At 44.9% G+C, this 16,964-nt stretch overlaps 1 protein-coding gene across 1 annotated transcript in view; it reads left to right on the top strand.

The window, feature by feature from the left end:
- The window catches only part of DNAJC15 (DnaJ heat shock protein family (Hsp40) member C15), a 183,533-nt gene extending 167,505 nt beyond the window's left edge, over window positions 1-16,028 (top strand). Inside the window, exon 6 of the mRNA XM_069639241.1 lies at window positions 15,407-16,028. Coding sequence (XP_069495342.1) covers window positions 15,407-15,483 — 77 coding nt within the window. The 3' untranslated portion in view covers window positions 15,484-16,028. The remainder of the gene's footprint in view (window positions 1-15,406) is intronic.
- Window positions 16,029-16,964: the final 936 nt, after the last annotated feature.

Genomic DNA, 16,964 nt, shown 5'->3' with positions numbered 1-16,964 from the left:
AGGAGGGGCGGGGTATTTTTTAACCCATTCGGAGAAGTATCCTGATGGTAGACAGATAATTGGATCCCCAGTGGTAAAGTCTCGCAGAGATGGAGGATGCTCCATTCTGGACCCTGTTAGGACGTGTGATCTCTCTGCCTACTTGCCTAAGTGTAGGCCAGTAGTGGCATCGTCCGGTCAGTGTCAAGGCAAAGTGCTGGGTGGAGTGAAGGCTGTAGACGAGGTGAAAAGGAATGTCTTAAGGAGTTTCCGGAATTTGAGGAGAACGGCCACCAACTCACTGTTTAGTGAAGCGCTTAACACACAAAGAGTTGGTGTTGGAGGAACCTAGAGGTCTGGAGGGAGAATATTTAGTGACAGCAAGATGTAGGTAGCAAGGTCACCGGCCCCAGACAGCCTTGTGGATGATGCAGAGGGATTTGAATTTGATCCTTGCAGCAACCAGGAACCAGTGGAGAGTTTTTAGGGCTGGAGAGATGCGATCCCTGGATTTAAGGCCAAGGATACGTCTTGCAGCCCTATTTTGGATTAGCTGGAGGGGTTGTAGAGAAGAAGAGGGTAGATTAAGGTAGAGGCTATTGTAGTAGTTTAGCCTAGAGAGAACCAGGTCTCTAGATGTTGCATTTCTGGGGGAAAGGGAGGAAAGGAATAATTCCTTTTAGAAGACTGAGCTGAAAATGGGACTTCTTGGCAAGGTCCTGAATGTGAGGGATGAAGGAGAGAGAGGAGCCAAAGATGACATCAAGGTTTCTGGCCTTAAATGAAGGAGAAGGGGGAGAGCCCATAGAAGATGGCCAGAGTGAGGGACTGAAAGAAGAAGCAGGGGTCCCAATAGTAAGGATCTTGTTCTTGCTGGCGTTGAGGCAGAGGTCATTGGAAGCACACCAGGACTGGATGGCAGATAGGCAGTCGGGAATGAAGGTGGGGCTAAGAAGAGGATCAGCGAGAAGGTTGAAGAAGAGTTTTGTGTCTTCTGCGTAACACTGGAAATTTGGGGAGAAGGTGGAAATGAGGTGTGCAAGCGGACCAAGGTAGTTGTTAAGGACCCAAGGGGAAAGGTTGGAGCCTTGAGGGACGCCACAGTTGGAGATAGAGGTGGGGAGGAGAAATAGCCCAGAACTGGGACGGATGGTCACTGAGGAAGGACGTCAACCAGTCCAGTGCCTGCTCGGAGATACCTAGGGTATTGTGGAACCATTTTATGAGGATGGAATGGTTGCATCAAATGCAGAGGAGATATCAAGTAGGATGAAAACAGACTGAGAGTTGGAGTCAAGAGATGCAAGCATTTCCTCACGGGTGTTCAGGGGAGCAGTTTCCGCGCCTCTGGATGCTCGTGTTGAGATAAACGTACCATGCACAATGAATAAGTAAGACATGAATTGAAATGAATATGGTGTGCACTGAAATGAATATACCAGGCATTGAAATGAATATGACACCCACTAAAATGAATTTAATGTGTTGAAATTAGTATGACATACACTGAAATGAAAATAATCAGTTTAGCATGCATTAACATGAACATGGCACCTATTGAAATGAATGTAATGTGTTAAAATATATGTAAAAATTATGGAAATGAATTTGACGTGGATTAAAATGACTGTAAGATGCATTGAAATGAATAAGACACCCACTGTAGTGAACACAACATGGATTTAAATGACTGTAACCTGCATTGAAATTAATATGACACCCATTGAAATTAATATACCATAGATTGAAATGAGTGGAACATGCATGGAAATTAATATATAATTTAATTATAAAGTTTGTGAACTGTGTGATTGACCATTTTAGCCACTTTATTTTCAAATCTTAAATGCCTTTCGCTGCATGAAGTTAGGGTGAGGCACTTTTGTTATCTATTTGGCACATTGGATCTAAGGTCTGGGGGGATTCTTTATGAAATTCAATCAGTGTATTCCATGCCCAACTCCTGTTTTCCACAGGCAGCACCATTCCCTTTCATCTGTAAGGGCTAGAAAGGAGAATACATGTTAAACATGGGTTAAAACTCTATTGCAAAAAACATGGGATGAGGTGCACTATTTGTTTTCAGGTCGTTCACTCAGAAAGGATAGTTACTTCAGAAGTTACTCTTAATTCCAGGTGCATGTGGGTGTTGCCCCCAGGGTTAAGGGGACACAATGAAACTATCCGAAAAAAAGCTTGTTGTGATCAGCAGGTAACCCACGGGCATTCTTGTCGCACTCAGTCCTTCAATACAATATCTAAGCCTTATTAATAAAGTCGATATACTTAATTACGGAATTAGTTTTAATAACCACTTCACAAATAATGATCGTACAATAGCTCCGTCCTAGAACAATAACAGGTGTTGTGTTCAGAGAGCATAAGTAATCAAAAGCAAAAATGCAAAATTCATGGAATCTTTCAGTTCCTCATTAGAGATGCAACTTAAACAATAGGTACAGCTTAATTGTACACATCAACTACAATGATTCTCCTTATATAAATGCCTAATTATTTTATATGCCAACGCGTTTCGGATACATCGAAGTATCCCTCTTCAGGGCCTTAAACTGTACTTCTCTGTTGTATTTTGTCAACGTAAATTCTCCTCTGTCTCCCTACAATAGTAGTGTACTGTTATACATATATGTATTGTATTATCTTACATAACTATTCTTTAGCTACAATGATAGTAGGACTAACCTCTTGTTGTCCACAAAGTTCGGGGTTCAAGTGTAACCTGTAACAAAATGTGTGCTGTTACTAGATAAATTCCTGACAACGTCTAGCTAATGTGTACATGTTCACCATATTCCTTTGTCAAATTAAAATCGGTCACTCATCTAGTTCCTAGGTGACCAGTCACACTGGGCCCTCCTAGGTTTTCACTCCTCCACAGGAGCATAGGACTCCAACTCTCTGTGATGTTTAGAAAAAAGATTTTCTGTCACTCATGTGGCCTGATGTTATTAGCCAGAATTAGCCACATGCAAACATTACATCTCTATTTAGAAGCCAAGTAGGTTAGAGGACTACAAATTTCATGTCCCAAATCTTCAGGTTAAAAGGGACTAAGCGTCCATATAAAGCGAAACGTTTATCAGGGTAAACACTTGTGTTTAAGTCAGGCACCATGTTAGTGTGCATGCCCAATGTAGATCTTCCCCCTCTCCTCAATCCCTTCGGTAATGGTGTGGCTCAAGGAGTGATTACTTACTTGAGTTGTGTCGTATATACGGACCACGGGCAGCCGACCGGCATCACTGGTCGGATGCCCTGCGTCTGTATATGTTAGATAGGTCACAATGGAAATGCTTCTCATCTGCTCACGCAGCAACGCGCTAATGCAGCAGCCATCTTAGAGTTGGATTTTCAACTGTTTCGCTTGCGGTGTTCGCACACAGTTTCATGTGATGGAGCCTCCCTCTAGGGTAATGACCTGAATTATGGTTAAACAAACCCTCATTGATATATTAATAAGGTGTCTGAATTTGGGAAAACGTCATGAAGTGAAGTGTAAAACTCTATTGTATTCATCAAAGAAAGCTTAGTTACCATTCCTTTTCGTAGAGAAATTCTTTGACAGAATATAAACCATGCATTTAATGTGTGCTTTGAGATTGTGTGTATTGCTCCTGATGTTTCTTGATTTTGGAAAGAGCAATGCGAGCACCACAAATAATTGTAAGCATACAAAAAGCCATGAGATAAAATTTATATGAGTGGAAGCTTGCAATATCTGTATGTAAACCTGTAACGCAATGGGCAATGGGAACGGATGGGCTTTCAAACATTGTATTGAAGAAGGATCATGCCATGTGGGCAAAGTTACTGAAAACCCTCTATATATGAAAAAACCATCATATGTAAAATGGGTGTTATCCCAAGCTCATGGCATACATCAATCTTGATCCCTGTGCACAAACAGGGCCCTCCCACTGACCCTGGCTGTTATAGACTTCTTTCAATGATGGATTGCAGTTCTAAAATCTTTGCCGGTATTTTGCTTGATATGCTTACCCGTTTGTAAGAAGAAAACCAACTCCTAAGCGAGCACCATTTTGGCTTCAGAAAGGGTTTTGGCACTAATCATGCTCTATGGACTCAACAACCTAATTTCTGATGCATATAGTTACCCTCATACTCCACTATGTTTGACTTTAGCTCAGCTTTCGATACGACCGTAGTAAATTGTGGGAGAAACTGGGAAAGCTAGGAATAGACCCTTGCCTCATATATTACATCAAACAACTGCACCACAAAAAAACAGTGAAGGTACGATTATCGCAGGATGGTAGCTTATCACAGCCTATTGAGACTAATGTGGGCCTGAAGCAAGGCTGTGTTTTGGCCCCACTATAATATAACCTTTATATGGCTGATATGGATAAGGGCATGAAGGCAGCCCACAACCCTCCCACGCGATATGGGCAAGAAGCAGCAAACACACTTACATATGCTGATATTGTTATCCTCTCTATTGGCCTACAACATTCTCTGAATGCTTTAGAGACATATGCAGTTGAAAATGGGCTAGGATAAACCTAATAAAAACTAAGATAATGACAATCGGCAGGAAAATACAGGGGAGAGCCAAGTTCAACTGGCATCTGGGCCCTAACAAACTGGAAATAACAGATACATATAGGTACCTGGGGATACAGATAAGGGTGTCCCCGTCTCACACATATCTATACGATACCATAAAACCAAAGGTGTGGGCTAAGTGGCTGGCTATTAAGAAGGTGATTGACATGTGGTGGGGACGATAACTGGAGGCTAAATTAATTGCCTATAAAACAGCAATTGTGCCTGGGTATACCCTGGAGACCTTTCCTAGGAGAGCAATTAATTGGCTCCCAAAACTGGGGGGAAAAATATTGAGGTCCTTGTTGGGTTTACCGGGCACCGTACCAGTGGGGGCGATAAGACTGGAACTTGGTCTCCAATCGCTCGTCTCAACCTGGATGGTGACAGCTTGTAAGTTATGGGCCAGCCTTATATTTGGTGGAGGCAGGTACCTATTGCTACTGCACTCTAGCATGCCCCATGCAAAATGCTATTCTCGCAGCGTATACTTTAAGGAATTGGAGAGCATGGTTCAAGCTCATAGCTCTGAGATATCTCTGACATGTTCTTCTGGGTGTGAGGTGCCTGTTTTCTTGGGAAAACTTGACGTCGTGAGTAGGAACCATGACAGTATTCTGACCCTTGCGTCTTTAGACAGTAGAGGCAAATAAGCAAACTTCAGCAAACAGGGGGGTTCTCTCTGGGCCAAAGGCAATATTTAATCAAGTGGCGCTTTCCTGCCTTGATTTATTTTGTACTACAGCTGCGCCTCAGACATCTTGCCAGTTTTTGGTGTTAGGGGAGCTTGGCAGGGTATCCCAATTGAGCAACGCCTCTGTCGGCTTTGTGAGCGGCAAACTGAAATGATAAGACATATCTTTTTTTTTTTAAACTTTCTTTATTGGCATTTTGGTTAACATGTCAAAACATATACTTGAACATACCGTTCAAGAAGAAATTAAAAAGACAAAGAAAACGGTCCAAGCCAGTCCCCGGTGCCTTCGGCAATCTCCACCCCCATTCCTCCCTCCCCTCCTCCTCATGTCCTCCTCTCATCTGCCCGATAGTTAGTGCCTGGCCAGAAAGTTTCATATGTATATTATCTGTTTTGTTAGGTTTTTACTCTGCTATAGGCCCTTGACTATTTGCCTGGGACAGTGTTTGTGAGTCCGTCTCATCCGCGGATGATATCAAGTAGGCTATATATGGTCCCCAGATGTCTGGAGGACGCGCATGGAGAGGTAATGTTTTAATATAGCTGGTTTCTGTGTCTTGACAGTACGTTATGTATTTTAGCCAGCGTTGAAGGGTCGGTGGTGGGCCCTTCGCCCAGCTGCATGCGATTCTTCTTCTAGCAAGGACCAGCAGAAGGTCTGTTAGTTTCCGGGTAGTATTTGGGAGGTCTTTCGTCAACCCCAACATGTCAGTTTTGGATCAGGGGGTAGCACCGCGTCGATTATTGCAGAGGTTTTTTCCAGGACTGCATTCCAAAATGTAGTACTTGCGGGACAGCTCCATGCCAGGTGTACAAAGTCATCTTATGGGTATTTGCATCGGGTGCATTCAGCTGAGACCGATTCGTGCATGAAATGGAGTTTTGCTGGTGTGTGGTATAATTGATGTAAATAGTTAAAGTGAGTTTGCTTAAATTTGGTGTTAATCACCACTCTGGGTAAGACGCAGTATGCAGTTCCATTCTTCTTCAGTGAGCTCAGTGTTCAGTGACTTTTCCCATCTTTATTTTGCTCTCGTGTTATGTGAGTCTGCGTTTGATAGTAGAGATTTGTAAATATTGGCTGTTAGATGGCCTTCACCATGGGCTTGTATTATGTTGTCTAAGAGCGGCCATACTGGGGGTTGCTGCGGGAATGTAGGGAAGAAGGCTTGTAATGTGTGCCTCGTTCTGAAGTAGATGAATATATCTAGTGCGTTGTCGTCCCCCGTAGCTTGCGCCTGTTGTAGTGAGAAAAATGTTCCTTCTGGGAATAGGTAGTGCATCAATTGGATATGCAGTTTTTCTGTCCATTGTTGGTAGACTTTTTCCCCCGTGATGGGGATTCCTGGGATGAACTTCGCAGGTAAGAGCGGGGAGTATCTGGTCTGTATTGCTCCTTCCTTCACCATTTTCTTCCAGATGGAGTGTGTCGTGTACACCACATTCAGTGGTGTTCAGGGCGTTGTGAACGTGCCAAGGATGACAGCGCGTAGTAGGTGTGGAGTTGCCAAAGCAAAAACAAAGAGGTGATGGCTGGAAGGTTTAGAATTAATCTTAACCACTGGCATTGCTCTGGGTAACCCTCCAGACCACCGTTCTTCGCCTGCCAAGCCATTACAGAAGGGGAAAGACCATATGCAAATCAGGCTTGGCCACACCCCAAAAGGGGCAGTCCATCCTGAACTGCTAGGCCACATCCCTTCTGCACGAGACCACAAGCATCCCCAAACATGTTTCGCCCTTGTTGGGGCTCATCAATGAGGAGTAGCTTGGGTCTCTAGGCCTAGCAGGCACAGGACCCACGTCTGGGCATACCCGTCCCACTCGGGGTGACAAAGCAAAAACAAAGAGGTGATGGCTGGAAGGTTTAGAATGAATCTTAACCACTGGCATTGCTCTGGGCAACCCTCCAGACCACCGTTCTTCGCCTGCCAAGCCATTACAGAGGGGAAAGACCATAAGCAAATCAGGCTTGGCCTCACCCCAAAAGGGGCAGTCCAGCCTGAAATGGAGTTGCCAAAGCCCTTTCAATTTGAACGTGCAGCCTGACAAGGTCTTTGGTGTACCAGTGGCTGAGAAATGGAGCCTGCTGAACTGCCCAGTAATAGTGTTCCTTGTCTGGTAGTGCCAGGCCTCCCCGTCTCACCGGAAGGGTTAGGATGTTGTAGGCTACCCTTGCCACCTTTCCTGCCCAGATAAGGTCAAGGATCATGCTCTTGATGCGTCGCAGGAATCTTTGTGTTAGAATCAGTGGAATATTTGTGAAGAGATACAGCAACTTGGGCAGGATGACCATCTTAACTAGTGATACTCTCCCCCAGAGTGTGAGTGGGAGTCATTTCCATCTGTTAATTTTGTTTTGTAGTGTGTCGATTACTTTTTCGTAGTTGTCGCATAGGATGTCCCTGCTGGATCTTGACATAAAGATGCCCAGGTACCTGACCTTCGTGTGCTGCCATCGAAAGCCAAAGTCATTGTCAAGTTCTTTGGTCGAGGCGGTTAGGCGGAATATTATTGATTTGGAGTTGTTCATTTTTAGCCCTGAGTAGTGTCCAGATTTTAGTACCGCGCGCATCACTGGGTTTAGGTTTTCGCTGGCATCACGGAGAAAGAGTGCAACATCATCGGCGTAGAGCAATATGATCAATTTGTGGGGGCCGAAGGTTAGGCCTTGGTGGATATGGTGTAATCTGAGGTCTGAAGCAAGAGGTTCCATCACCAAGGCGAACAGCAAGGCGGATAGCGGGCACCCTTGCCGTGTTCCTCTGCGCAGGTGTATGCTCATGGATTGGTTGGCTCCTAGAATAATGTTAGATGTGGGGGATTTGTACAGGATGGAGACTAGTTTTGTGAATCTTTTGCCGAGGCCCACACGTTCTAGGATTGCATATAGGAAGGGCCATTCGACAGAGTCGAATGCCTTTTCTGCGTCTAGTAGTATTGTGGCAGCCTGCTGTTCCAGGTCGAGGGCTTCAATTACTCCAAACATTCTCCTTATTCCAAAGGTGGTGTTTCTTCCTGGGATGAACCCTGCCTGGTCTGCGAGGACTAAGGCAGGCATTAGCGGGATTAGTCGTTTGGTTAATATTTTGGCCAAAATTTTGTTGTCGAGGTCTATTAGTGATATTGGTCTATATGATGTGCACTCGTCCTTAGGTTTATCCGGTTTGTGAAGGAGAATTATGTTGGCCATATACATGTTGGGTGGCAGCTGTTCTTTTTCTAGAGCTTTGTCATATGCTTGTAGTAGTATTGGAGCGAGGAGATTTGCGAAGTATTTATAGAATTCTCCTGTTAGCCCGTCTGGGCCTGGTGCTTTTGTAGTCAGGAGTTCTTTGATCACTTCTAGGATTTCTTCAAGGGCAATGGGTGCATTAAGTGGTTCCCTGAGTCCTGCATCCACCCAGTACAGTTTGATTGAGTCTGGGTAATGCTTCAGTTCCAGAGGATCAGCTGTAAGGTGTGAGTCATACAATTTTTGGTAATATTGCCAGAATGTTTCGACAATGTCTTTGGTCTCGTAGACAAGTCTGTCAGTCTGGTCCTTGATCGACTCGACAGTTGTGGGCTTTCTGTCTGCGGATATAAGCCTGGCTAAGAGTGTTCCAGGCTTTTGCCCCTCTCCATATTGTTGGATTCTGTGGTTATTAGCCAGGAATTTGATTTCCCTCTTGGCGGCGGCCCTGAACCTTCCCAGTTCTTCTTTTACTTTTGCGTGTGTTTGGGAGTCGTCCATGAGTGTGAGTGATTGTTCAAGGTCTTTGAGACGAGATTCGCTTGAGTCTAGTTCCCTCCGTATTAGCTTGAGAATACTGTTTTCCTTAGTTAAACAGATCCCTCTGATGTAGCACTTTAGGGTTTCCCAAAGTGTCCCTGCTGAGGATCCCGATCCTTGATTGGTCTCTATGAAGGATGTTAGTTCTTTCAAGAGTTCGTCTGCGAAAACTTGATCCTGCAAAGCTCTAGGCTTAAATTTCCATTGTGGTCTGGCATTAGTTATTCGGTTTGGAATGTATTCCAGGGTCACCGCCGAGTGATCAGAGAGGGATCTGGGAAGAATTTGGCAGTCTCCCCACTGTGAGCGAGCCTCATCTGGCACCAGGAGATAGTCCAGTCTCGAGCTTGATTTATGGACCCAGGAATAAAAGGTATAATCACGCGCGTCTTGATGTTTTTCCCTCCATATGTCTGTGAGGTGGTATGCTCTGCATATTTCTTTGATTTGCTGGCTAGCTTTGGAGCAGGGATGCCTGTTATTGTGCTTTTCGTCTTTGTTATGGTCAAGAGGGGTATTAAGGTCTCCTCCCCATATAATTATGGGTCGTCGCCCTGTTTCTAGATGAGTTGTTACGCAGTCGAAATTGTTGGTGCCATCGACATTGGGTCCATATAAGTACACCAGGAGAATTTTTGCTCCGTTGACCATTCCATGCACTAGTAAGGATCTACCTTCTGTATCTTTCTGGGTTGGGTTAAGTTTGAAGTGTGTAGTTTTACTGATTAGGATTGCTACCCCTCTGGCGTAAGAGGCGAAGGATGCAAAGTATCTATGGCATCCCCAGTCTTTGTTCCAGTGATTTTCAGAGGTGGGTTGCAGGTGCGTTTCTTGAATGAGGGCTACATCGATTTTATGGCAGCGTAGGTATTGTGTCATCTGCTGTACTTTGGCTGGTTGATTGCCGCCTTTGATATTCCACATGGCTACTTTGAACTTGCTTTCGTTGTGATTAAATGTTTGCCGGGTTTGAGGTGAACTTTCCCATTCTTAGCCTTGGGATGTGGGCCAGATATACGAGCTGAGGGTTTCGACAAGGAGGTGCGGGGTAGGGTCCTGTGCGGGCTGGTTTGTTCGCGGTCGGCACATGTGGGAGCTGGTGGGCTTTTCTTGGCTTGACGTCTAACATAAACAACTGTTTCCCTCCCAACACATGAGCAACCCCCAACTTGCTTGTTTCTCATTTCCCCTTCCATTAACCTTAACTGGTGAGTGTTAACTTTGCTGTGCAAGGGGCCCTGGGAGCTTCCCAGGGTGCGCGGCCCCGCTGTCTTAAATTCTGTTTGTGTGTTCCGTTGGGACTGCCATCGGATCTTGAGGCTTTACCTTTTCAGCCGGTTATCTATGGTGGATTTCTCTGGGCTCTGTCTCTCTGGGGGCACGCTTGGTTAGCTGATATGCTGCATCCAGCTTGGTTGAGGTATGAATTGGCGTCTTCGGGAGTTTGGAAGAATTGGAGTCTCCCGTTGTGTTGTATCCTTAGCCGTGCTGGGAAGAGCATTGAATATGTTATTTGATTGTCTCTGAGCCTTTGTTTAATGCCTGTAAAGGATCTTCTTTGGGCCTGTACCATGGACGAGAAGTGAGGGTAGAAGTGAATCAGATCTCCATCATGTTGCAGGTTCCCCTTTTCTCTAGCGAGTCGAAGTATTGTGTCGCGATCACGGTAATTGAGCAACTTTGTAATAATTGGCCAGGCCGGGGCTCCAGGAATGGGTTTTGTTGTTGGAATCCTGTGAGCTCTTTCTATTACAAACAGGTGCGAGAAGGCTTCGGATCTGAAAATTTTGATATACATTTCTTCTACGTACTCTTCCATTTTTGCCTGTGGTTGGTAATCTCTTACTCCCACAATCCTAATGTTGTTTCTCCTTGATTGACCCTCTAAATCCTCATTCCGAGCGTTAGCTGATTTCATTTGTGTTTCTAGCGTTGCCACTCTGGCCAGCATGCTCGCCGCTCCGTCATCTAGACTAGATACGCATTGTTCTACTTCTTGTAGGCGCTCAGTATGGTTATCCAGCCTATGGTGGAGCTGGTTGACTTTGGAGGAGAAGCCGTCCATTTTGTTGTTGAGGTTGTCTATCCTGGTTTTTAGGTCGAGAAGGAGCTCTTTAATGTCTGTGGAGTGGGAGCTGTCTTCTTCTTGGTTTATGTCGCTTACTGATGGATCCTGGTCGCTGGTCAATTTGGGGGTTTTGGGGACTGAACCCGCCTCAAAATTTAGCTTCCTCTGAGATCTATTAATTTTCCCTGTTTTCTTTTTTGAGGGGGTGGCTGGCCTCGTGAGTTAGCTAGTCTTTTTAGTGTAAGCAAGGTTGCTGCTTGTTCTTAACGGAATGTTTGATCTCTCGCCGGTTGCCGAGTTTTCGAGTATGGATGGCTATCTTGGTGTGTACTATTGGGTTTGTTGGTAGCTGATCTTTCCTTGTTTCGTGGTGTTTTTCGGCATAGTGTCTGTTGGCATCAGCAGTCCTGCGGTGTGTTTTGCGCCAGTGAATTTAGGAGCCTTTCTGTGCTTGTCTCTTGTATCGCCTTCTGAAAGATATTCTTACGGCTTGGGGGCTCTTGTTGGTTGTGGTGTTGAGAGCTAGAGGGGGGTCTATTCACTGTTTCTTAGAGTGTTGCGGGAGATAGTGCTGCCGATACTGGCGGTTAGGGAAGTGTTGGTTTAATGTTCGCTGGGCAGGTGTATGTGAGCTAAGGACTTTGCGGATTCAGGATGTTGCGCACTTGTCTGGCTTATTGATTTGCTATTTTCTATGCCCGGTACCTGGATCCTGACAGCAGAGATAGTCCTGCGACGAGGGGAGCTGCCGCTTTGCACCGTTCATCAGACTCTCTGCGCAGGCGTTCCGAGTGGGCTCTTGGCGTGTGGGGACTTCAGCTGTTGCTCTGGGGGGTGCAGCTGCCTGGCCGTGCCCCTACCGCGTCCCCCCTCACTGCTAGGCCCGCCTGGGTTTCGAGTGGCTCCTGGGCCGCAGGCTCCAGAGGTGCCGGTCCTGAGCCGGTCCGTCTGTGGGGCCTGCGAGCCCTGCCCGATGCTGGGTGCCTACGCCGCGTCTCCCTCTCTGCTGGGCCCGCCTGGGTTTCGAGTGGTTCCTGGGCCGTGGGCTCTGGAGGCGCCGGTCCCGAGCCGGTCCGTCTGTGGGGCCCACGAGCATCGCCCGATACAGGGCGCCTCCGCTGCATCTCCCACTCTGCTGGGCCTGCCTGGGTTTCGAGTGGTTCCTGGGCCGTGGGCTCCGGAGGTGCTGGTCCCGAGCAGGTCCATCTGTGGGGCCCACAAGCCCTGCCCAATGCAGCACGCCTCCACCGCGTCTCCCACTCTGCTGGGCCTGCCTGGGTTTCTAGTGGTTCCTGGGTCGTGGGCTCCAGAGGCATTGATCCAGAGCCGGCCTGTCAATGGGACTCACGAGCCCCGCCCAGCGGCACACACTTCCTCGCGGCACTGGTGCGTTCAGCCTCACTCGCGCAAGGGGGGAAGCCCAGCCATCGGGCGCAGCTCTGCTCCGCTGTTTTTGTTTGCTGTGGGGTCGGTGCATTGTCGGAGGTCAAGCCATGCCCGACCGCACCAGGCCGCGAGGGGGCTGCCGGATGCCTCGTCGGATGACTGGGCCTCATTCACTGCGGTGGTCGTTCTCGGTGTCCAGGGCCTCTCGGTCCGTTTTTTCTTCACGCTTGCTGCTATTTCACCTTTAGTGAGTGAAACATTGTAGGATGGGTGTGGTAGTCCCGCGGAATCAGGAGGATTTTACAGGATTCATTCGGTGCCGCGCTGGAGCTCACAAAGATGCAGCCATCTTGGTCGGCTCTCTAGCGCCCTCTACTATAAGACATATCTTGACGTCTTGCCCAAACTTGAGTGCCAACTACGATAAGGCTTATGATAAGTTTAGGTCATGTGAGAGCGACCAATTTTGGAGCATGCTCTTTGACACTGAGTCATAAGTCGTGGTTTCTACCACACATCATGTTCGGCTTAAGGCAGAGATTATGTGTGAGGCCAAGGGCTGATCCGCCCGGGCAGTGAGTTCACATAGCTCTCTTACTGGTATTAATTGATGGTGTAGCGAGATTGTGTGTCATGGACAGTATTACGGTTTAACAGAACTAATGATAAAGGATCATTTTTATTGTGTGTTTTCGATGTACTAAAGTTTAACTGAACTAATGACAACGGTTCTTTTTTCTGCTCAAGGAGCTCTTGTTATGTATTTTAAATGTACTATGGCACTCTAAACTATCTCCGCAGGTGATGATTCAATTTGAAATGTATGAAGTGTAAACTGACTTGTAAATGAATTTAAACAAATAGTGTAAAAATGTGTCAATAACTAAATACTTGAATAAAAAAAATTAAAAAAATGAAGTAAACCTGTACATCATTTTCTTATTATAGTCGATTTGTGTCACCACTAATCAATCACCTGTAGTAAGAAAATGACATTACTACCCAACTGAAAAAAAACTACAAATGTTAAGGCACAGAGCAGAATTTGGGCTGCCACCAGAGCATTTAATTAAAGATGTGTCAAGCATTTCAGATTCCTTTCTTCTGAACTGTGACAAGTCATAGCCATTGGTTGATAAGGAAATATTAATAGCTAGTATGTTTTTTGTTAAATGCAGGAGCTTAGAGCAGAACTACCTTCGTTACCACATTTTTTAAACCACAAAAGCAGCATGCCGTCGACACCAAGTGTTTTAAGGGGATGACAGTGATTATATCTTTAACATTTGGCGGATGAGGGGCACTTCATCCCATAAATTAAGCACACAATAGGACAAGGGGAAGAATATGATCTGTTTTCTTTAATCGACTCAGAGGATTTCCGTCATTTTATTTTTTCATCTAGGAATTTACTTATTTTCTCTTATTCTTATTATTTTGAAGAATTGTATATACTTGTGGCAACAAATGTTACCATACATTTTAGTTATATATTTAAGGGTCCCACTAACTGAGAAGTGCTCGGAAATGCCCAAGAGCTTTGTCATGTGTCAAGTATTCTACTGTCAAACAAGGTAATTAGCATTTGAAAGAACTGAGCATTGAAATCTTTGACCCAGATGCACGGCGCCGTGTTCTTGATGTTAGAAGAAGCATCTTGTTATGTTCCGTTTTACAGTTTAATAGTGCCCATGGGATGGTGCCTCGAGACACACAATACTTAGTAATACTTTGTGACCGTCTGACAGAGAGAACACAGTACCCTCAGGGAGAGTACTGTTGTTGGACAGTGTCCAGTAGCCTGACTAATCTCTGTGCAGGCACCTGTAAATTTGGCTACTCTCCCAGACGTTTTGGCGCTCCATGTGCTATTTATGTAATGTGACCCTAGAGGGTGAGGGCCTTGTACTTCCTACTGGCGCGGAACTACTCACAATTTTACGCAGCTGCCTAGACCTTGTCAACCTTGTTACTATTTTCTCAATTTTCACAGTGTGGGAGTGGACGGGGCTGTGTCATTTAAAAAATACAACCCCATGGCTGTAAAGGGTTAAGATTAGAAGCATGATCTGTAGACACTGTTCTGTGCACACACTTCTCTGCTACAGTCCATTTGTGCATGCTGCCTGTCATTTTTCAGTGATCAGGGATTACTAATGCAGACCCTGCAATGCTGTTTCCAGTGGCTGCGGGCAGATGGTCGGCTCATGAGGGAAGACTTAAGAAACCAACAAACAAACAAAAAAAGACTGCCGAAGTGTAATCAGATTGTTTGATGGGGCGTGAAGCAATGACAGTGTGCAGAACGAGGAGTTAGAATGCATGTCGTGTTTAAATAGCTTTAATGTGACATGTTCTGGCTTGTCTTTTTCAGCACAGGAGTCTGGGGAAGAGGGACAGACATGTCGTGCTGTGTCAATTTTCTGATGATATAGCTTGAATTATTTGCATGCACGTAACAATGTGCTGTTAATTATTTGACAGGGAGGCCTGTTCGTTTTCTCATTGAATTATAAGTGGAAACACCTTGTCCAAAAAATGATGTAAATCAGCAGTTTTCATATGTATCATTTAGCAGTGTTATGCAAATGTAAATGCCTGATATGGTCGCTTTGAATGCTAACCGCGATTGAAGCAATCTACATAAGCATTTTTTGTTCATTAAGTGTAACATGTTGATATTCTTTACTTGTATGTCCAGCTAGTGTACGTTTTATTAGGCACCTTTCAACAGATGTATAATTCAGATATAAAGATAGTAACCAAACTCTAAAAAAATGACTCCAGAACCAAACTGAATGAGTAGATTCAATAAATACCATCGATGTTGCACATTTGCATCTCCGCATGTTTCCACCATGCAAAGTCCAGGATACTTTAACCTGAATCTGTCTACTTTTTTTTCTGATTTTAGGTGGATCTCCCTATTTGGCCATGAAAATAAATGAGGCAAAGGACTTGTTAGATTCCAGCACCAATCAAAGACCTTGAAAAGTTCAAATCTTTCCGCTAGGCAAACACTTTGCATATATGCTGTGTTTCAGGTTTTGAAAAAAAGAAAACGGGGACTACATTTGCAGTGTATTTATTTACCTTTGTTCATTAGAGGAATATATCAAGAGATTTAAATGATCACATTAATATTTGTGCTGCATAATAGAATATTTCAAGGAGCATGTAATGTCTTTTGCATAATTCACTTTCTGAAGTTCCTTGGATGCGGAAGTTTTATTGATAAGGACGATGATGGTTTGTGTTTTTAAACGCCCTAATGCAGCAGACGTCGACATACATGATATCCTACCATGACTCGCTATAATTGTGAACCCTCGTTGTGGCAGGAATTCTTGCAGCTCTTGCAGAAGATAACTAAACGTTGGTGCATTGTTGTGAAGTGGTATCCCCAGGTGTATATATGATCTGCGTGTGTTTATATATTTAACATTTTATTTTTGTATTCATGTACAGATTGTTTGCAACACATACAATCAGTCAAACGTATATAAAATAAATGAATGAAATTGAGAACAATTTTATCCAAACTCTATTTTAATTCTGAATATCTATTTTTCAGAACCAGGAAAGACAGATTGACCAATCAGAACCTGCCTTTCCCGGATGCGATTGTGCTTTCACCGCCCGCACCGCTGCCATTTTGGAGCATGTTTTGTATGGCAATAATTTTTTCTCCTATGGAAGATGGGCTTGCGCTGCGCTGACCTCCCATCTGACACCCGAGGAAATTCTGGGGTGCAAAGAGCTTTCACGTATCGGCGGGGCAGGCGGACATGGGCTTCAAAGGCTCGCAGCCCGAGCTGAGGAAGCTCGGTCCTACCAAAGCTCGGGCTGGCAGGCAATTAAAGCCCATGACTGCACCCTGCCGCAGAGTGAACGCTATTATCTTTCATAGGAGTATTTTTCCACTTATACATTTGTGTACTATTTGAACATGTCAGTAAAACATATGATAACAAAAAACATGGCATGCTTCTGCTGCCACATACTGTTCTCATAAAGACATTTGAGAAGAAGCACTGCAAGAGCAGGAAGTGAGAAAATGCATGAAATGTGCTGAGAGAAGCACTTGTCTTTAAGGCTTTTCTTGTAATAAGGGATGTGTTGCAAGTGATCATATGATCCGATCCAAGATATTGCCTTCTTAAAGAAATTAAAACACATCTTCTGTCTTAAGGATTGCTGCTTTATCAAGTTACCATTTCATGAGCCTTTTTCTAACTTTTCAGCTTGATGGCTACCTTAAATAAAGGAAATGCCCGTTTTTTTGCACATCTCCACGAGTTCATCAAAACACAGATGACCTGTGCATCATGCCTCATCTTCCCCCTGGAATGTACCTAAGTGGCATATTTTCCAACCCCTCACAATTGACTCTCCACTATAAGTTCCTACATGGCTCACACCTTTCATTCTTCACAATTATTAATTTCTCTCACTTTTCTATCCTTTACGGA

This window comes from Ambystoma mexicanum, chromosome 7q, assembly GCF_040938575.1.
Source record: "Ambystoma mexicanum isolate Mex_15411 chromosome 7q, UKY_AmexF1_1, whole genome shotgun sequence".
Classification (NCBI taxonomy): Eukaryota; Metazoa; Chordata; class Amphibia; order Caudata; family Ambystomatidae; genus Ambystoma; species Ambystoma mexicanum.
This window is presented reverse-complemented; position numbering and strand designations above follow the sequence as displayed.